General features: G+C 35.2%; 2 protein-coding genes across 2 annotated transcripts; one reads left to right on the forward strand and one right to left on the reverse strand.

The window, feature by feature from the left end:
• Positions 1-329: 329 nt before the first annotated feature.
• LOC105229171 (uncharacterized) lies at positions 330-1,679 on the reverse strand. Its single transcript, XM_011209280.4, has 3 exons — positions 1,524-1,679; positions 1,206-1,457; positions 330-619 (listed from the first exon to the last, which is right to left on the reverse strand). Exons 1-3 carry the CDS (start codon positions 1,563-1,565, stop codon positions 455-457), a joined length of 459 nt encoding a protein of 152 aa, XP_011207582.1. The 5' UTR covers positions 1,566-1,679; the 3' UTR covers positions 330-454.
• Positions 1,680-3,244: 1,565 nt separating this feature from the next.
• LOC125777325 (uncharacterized) lies at positions 3,245-4,395 on the forward strand. The gene is made up of 3 exons (XM_049451839.1): positions 3,245-3,391; positions 3,449-3,709; positions 4,085-4,395. Exons 1-3 carry the CDS (start codon positions 3,305-3,307, stop codon positions 4,235-4,237), a joined length of 501 nt encoding a protein of 166 aa, XP_049307796.1. The 5' UTR covers positions 3,245-3,304; the 3' UTR covers positions 4,238-4,395.
• The last annotated feature ends 1,042 nt before the right edge of the window (positions 4,396-5,437 follow it).

A 5,437-nucleotide genomic window follows, 5' to 3' on the forward strand; every position in this document is an offset into this window, starting at 1 on the left:
AACTATCCAATGCTTGCTTTACACACAACGTTTGCTGAATCTATACTATTTACATGTACTGTATACATATATTTAGGCAAAAAATTGATATGCGGCAACAACCGCAGGCATTATGTACCTTAATATTTTTTAATGACTATGAAGATATAGAAATATTTTATTATATATGTATGTATAATGCAATGCAGCATTCACTCGTACATACGCCTATGTATGCATGTATGAGTGCATAAAAATGAAATCAATTTGCCATTTGACAACTACAAGTACTGTAATTATTTACAAATATTGCATAACAAATCAAATAAATATATATTGATTGTCCTAAACTAAACTTATTATTATTATTTTTTTTTAATTTAAGCTTATTTAAAAAACTTTATTAAACAAATCACATATTAATAAATTGAAAATTTAGAAAATCACTGTAATTTCACATATATATGTAACGGATTCAGTTTGAAAGTGGCTGGCTTATGGCTTTATTTATTATCTTCGTCAACGCTGTTCTCTTTTCTATGAGGCAGTTAAGAAAACTCACCTGGTCTGTCTTCATGTAGCACAGAGAAAAATCCACCTGATTGTAGAATTTCTGTCGTTCAATAAGATTTAGGGCATACTATATGCGTAAGGGAAGACATAATATAAATTTAAGCAGATAAATATGTGTGTATAATTATTATTTTTAGTTTCTGAAAATTTTATTGCAAATAAAGTACGCACAACCGTTTACTTCGGCTGCACCGAAAATCTAATGCTCCTTAATAGTGCGTTTCTTAAAGCAACCATTAGTATAGCTAAATCAGAAAACTTATATTCCATACTGATGCGATCTAAAGAATATGTTCCACGATTGTAGTATTGTGTCGGAAAGTAATTCATGTCAAATTTTAATAAGATATCTTGTCAAATAAAAAAGTTGACCATGCAAGCATATGAAATTGATCAATCGGTTTGTATGACAGCAATATGCTATAGTGATCCGTTAACGGTGGTTTCGACAAATGAGCAGCTAGCTTATTTGGAAGAAAAATCGTGAAATTTCAAACCGAACTTTCAAAAACCTTGCGACTAGCGTGTTCGATTCGTACTGTCTAACGCTACACCAGCAGTTCAAACAGACTGTAAGCACTTACGACGTACACTTGCGCCCTCTAAAGCCGGTGCAATTGTGCACAAAAAGCAAGAGCTTTAAGGATACTTACTTCGTTGTTCTCACATACTTTCTTTCCAGATTTTTTTGCCTCATAAGTTTGTATGGCTAAAGTAAATGCACGAAATGCTTGTGCTTCTTTTTTATACAAGCCGCGCAAATAAGGATTTTTCCAATATCTTAGACATTCTTCAGACAAGAAGTCAGACGTCATTGGGCTATAATACTCGGTAAGAGTATCATCAATAAGATCAAAATCACACGTATCAAATGGTGGTGTTTCATGAATGTTCACCGCAAGACTCTAAGAAAAAAACCATATAAATGTGTTTATAGGTATATCGGCTAGTACCACTATTCATTCGCTTACCCGCATGACAAATAAAATCAGTATGAGTGAGCAAATTTTCATCCTCAAAGACAACAAATAAAAATAAAATAATTGTTTTTTTGTGTTTTATGAAACAAAAATTGACAATGTAAATGAATTAATGAATGAAAAAAAAGATTAAGACATTAAACGCTTTTAAACTGAAAAACGAAAATAATTGCAGGAAATGATAAAAAATAAAATATTATTCGGGAGTTGCCAGATTAATATTTTTTTCGTTTTTGTTTGAGAAATTTATTGCACATAGTGGTTAGGGATATAAAAGCACATATGTTTTTGTTTTTTTTTTATTTTTTTATTTTTTTGGTAACTTATTTGGGTAAGGATTCCTACGGTAATCCGATTTTTAAGGATCCAAACATTTTGTGACTTTTGAGTACACATTTTACTCGGCTTCAATGCAAAGTGTTGCCACTGTATAAGTCGGTACGCCTGTCCGCGATAACTTGAGTAATAATTAGATATCTTAATGAATCTTAGTAGTTAGAGAGCAACGGAACATCTCTATAAAGTGGCATAACTAAGCCGATTTAGAATTTGGCACACCGAATCACATTAAAGAGGCGCACTTGTGGTTTGAAAATCTTTGAAAAATCGGCGAGGCTCCGCCCCCTAATAAGTTTAATGTATATAAGCTGTAGGCAAAAGAAGAGAGGGGCCGCAATGCGTGGGCATAAAGAGCTTGACAAGCTGGCCGACAGGGGTATTGCTCGAAAACTTTAGAATAGAACAGAAAGACCGGAGCTTGCACTAGTGGAACTCCCTGAGTTGATCTAGGTACTGATGCCCAGAGCATACTAAAATTATGGTGAGAACATTTCTACAGCCTGCTGAATTGCAGTGAAACGCCAGGAGAAGGTGGAGTAGATTCCCCAAACGATAACGCTTTAGCAGACGTTTCGTTGTCCGATCATGAAGAAGTTCGAATAGGAGTTATCCGACTGAAGAACAGCAAAGCGGCGGGGGCCGATGGATTGCCGCAAAACTATTAGGGCTTTGTTAACTGACGTTGATTGCTACCAAAATTATTAGTCCAAAAACGAGATTTCAAACAGCCCACTTATCGTGTGACTTCTTTAATCTACTGATGGAAAGAATAATTCGAGCTGCGGAACTTACTAGAGAAGGTCAATCTTCTACAACTGTTGTCGTTCGCCGATGACATACATAGATATCATTGACCTTAACAACTGCTCCGTTAGTTCTGCTTTCTCCAGGTTGGACAAAGAAGTGAAACAAATGGCTCTGGTAGTGAACGAGGGCAGACGAAATATCTCCTGTCATCAAACAAACAGTCGTCGCACTCGCGACTAGACTCCCACGCCACTGTTGAGAGTCATAACATCAAAGTCGTGGACAATTTTGTCTATCTTGGAATCAGTATCAACACCAGCAACAAATTCTGCCTGGAAATCGAACACAGAATAACTCTTGCCAACAGGTGCCACTTCGGGCTGAGTAGGCAGCTGAGATGTAAAGTCCTCTCTCGACGAACAAAAACGAAACTCTATAAGTCGCTCATTATTCCTGTGCTGCTATATGGTGCAGAGGCGTGTTTACGAGAGAAAGGTTTTGCGGAAGATTTTATTGATATCAATTAATTTCTGAGAAAACATTTATTAATCTGGCAACTCTCGAACAATTTTTAATTTTTTTAATATTTCGGACAATATTTTCGTTTCTCCGTTTAAAACCGGAAACAAAGCCAACTTCATTCATGTCTTAATATATTTTTCAGTTTCAATTGTTTCATAAAACACATGAAATTTTTTAATTTAAATTTTATTTATTTGTTGTCTTTGAGGATGAACATTTTTCCAGTCGTACTGATTTTATTTGCCGTGCGGGTAAGCGAATGGATAGCCGGTATACCTATAAACACACTAATATGATTTTTTTCCTAGTTTCTAGCAGTGCTCAGCGATGAAACACGATTATTTACGTGTGATTTTGATCTTGTTACCCCAGATGGTAAAGGATATACTAGCCCATTGTCGCCTCAATTCTTGAGCAGAAAATGTGTTGCTATCTACGACAAGAGGTTTACTGATAGGACTACGTACGATATGTATCTAGAAGAAGCCAGAGCATTTAAAGAATATCTGATGGCGATTGAAAGTTATGAGGCGAGAAAATCTGGAAAGGAACTGTGTGCGAACAAAGAAGTAAGTGTGATTGGAGTTGCTGTTTACTTATGGGCAATTACACCTGTTTTGGAGAGGGCAAGTGTACGTCGTACGAGCTTTCAGTCTGTTTGAACTGCTGGTCTAGCGTTCGACAGTACGAAGAGAACACGCCTCTCTGTCCGTCCGTGTTACATACATATGCGCGAGTTAGTCCCACAGTTTTTGAAAGTTTAATTTGAAATTGCACGGCACATTTTTTTTTTTGTATGGGGAGACCCTAAACCCAATTTTCGACAGTTTTCAAGCATAAAGCTTTTGAAGCTTCCCTATTGGAAAACCCATTATATCATATACATATAATACATTCATATTTATCTGTTTAAATTCACATTGTACCTTTCATTATGCATGTAGTATGCGCTCGATATCTGGGAACGACAGTTTTTCTACAAGCAAGTAGATTTGTGTGACTGCTACAAGAAGAACAATCAGGAAACTTTTCTGAAGTGCCTCACGGATAAACGACGTGAACTGGCGAATATAATAAATACTTCCGAATACTACTAAATTGGGTCATATTTGAAAAGCTTTATTATGATATAAACATGTATACAAATATTTTCGTACTGAATGCGATTTATATATGTGAAATTTTTAGTGAATGGTGTTTACAATATTTTTGAAATAAACTGTACCATTATACAAAATACAACATTTGAAGAGCGTTTCAGTGTGCACATAAGCACACAGGTATGTATATAAATGAATCCATTATACAATATAAGGTACAGGTGAGGACGTACAAGATCCCGTCGTGGAAACCCATAATGCTCAACGGAGTAAAGTTAACTACTAAGGATCATAACAAGAACCTTGTACTAGACTCAAGAAGTTTTAGAAGTAGCTATGGTCAACATGGAGCCTAACACACGTCCGTGGTGTTACTTACTTATACTCAAAACAATCTTGCATTACGGTGTTTTGGTGTGGTGGATTGCTTTCGGGGATATCTCGTGCAGGTGCCTATTGAAACGAATATAGCGGGAGCACTAAGAACCGCTCCAACGGCCGCAGTTAAAACGTTACTCCATCTACCTACAATTGACTCTGCAATGCACTATGGTCGGAAATTTCATTTCGTTGGCCAAAAGTCAAAATGTTTGCAGTCCCGAAATATGTTGTTGTTTCTGAAATCTAGTAGTCAACGCTCCAAAACAACCAAAAATGAATTTTGTTGTTGTAATATGCAATTCACCGTTATTCGGTGAGTCATCGAAGTTGAATTTGTTTGCTTCATTTGTAAACATAATTGCGTTCGGTGTTTTATAGTGCTTACTTCAATTGCTTGTTAAAGCTGAAAACAAAGCGTGTTAAATAAAAGTTTAAATGGAACTCGAAGGTGATGGTAAGTTTATTTATTTTGTAAAATATAATACTCAAAATTTGGATACTCTAAAAAATAAAATAACTTTTTCCAAAAGTCTTTAACATTTTGAAATTTATTTTATTTTTTAAGTTTGAGTAAGCTTAACACATTTTGTTTAGGAGTGTTAAGCATAAGATCAAAAACCAAAATTACTTAGAAGTGTTTAGTTTTTGAAAATGTTTATCTCAATTTGCGGTTTTTTGCGGTTTTTGAGTAAATTTTTTTTTCAGTCGTCATTTGTTTACAGAATTCAGCAGTTTTTGATATTTGGTTGACCAAGCAGAAGAAAGGAAAAAATAAGGACGCACTAATAAATTATTTTATACAAAAATGTGGAGCCG

Source organism: Bactrocera dorsalis, chromosome 3 (assembly GCF_023373825.1).
Source record: "Bactrocera dorsalis isolate Fly_Bdor chromosome 3, ASM2337382v1, whole genome shotgun sequence".
In the NCBI taxonomy this organism is placed as follows: Eukaryota; Metazoa; Arthropoda; class Insecta; order Diptera; family Tephritidae; genus Bactrocera; species Bactrocera dorsalis.

What these genes read in the sequence shown, in the direction of transcription:
- LOC105229171 (XM_011209280.4), bottom strand. Translation starts at nt 1,565, where the DNA reads ATGAAAATTTGCTCACTCATACTGATTTTATTTGTCATGCGG. An exon ending in TGATTTTATTTGTCATGCGG is followed by an intron (nt 1,458 to 1,523) that starts GTAAGCGAATGA and finishes TTTTTTTCTTAG; the next exon opens with AGTCTTGCGGTGAACATTCA. An exon ending in AAGTATGTGAGAACAACGAA is followed by an intron (nt 620 to 1,205) that starts GTAAGTATCCTT and finishes TTACGCATATAG; the next exon opens with TATGCCCTAAATCTTATTGA.
- LOC125777325 (XM_049451839.1), top strand. Translation starts at nt 3,305, where the DNA reads ATGAAATTTTTTAATTTAAATTTTATTTATTTGTTGTCTTTGAGGATG. An exon ending in TGATTTTATTTGCCGTGCGG is followed by an intron (nt 3,392 to 3,448) that starts GTAAGCGAATGG and finishes TTTTTTTCCTAG; the next exon opens with TTTCTAGCAGTGCTCAGCGA. An exon ending in AACTGTGTGCGAACAAAGAA is followed by an intron (nt 3,710 to 4,084) that starts GTAAGTGTGATT and finishes TTATGCATGTAG; the next exon opens with TATGCGCTCGATATCTGGGA.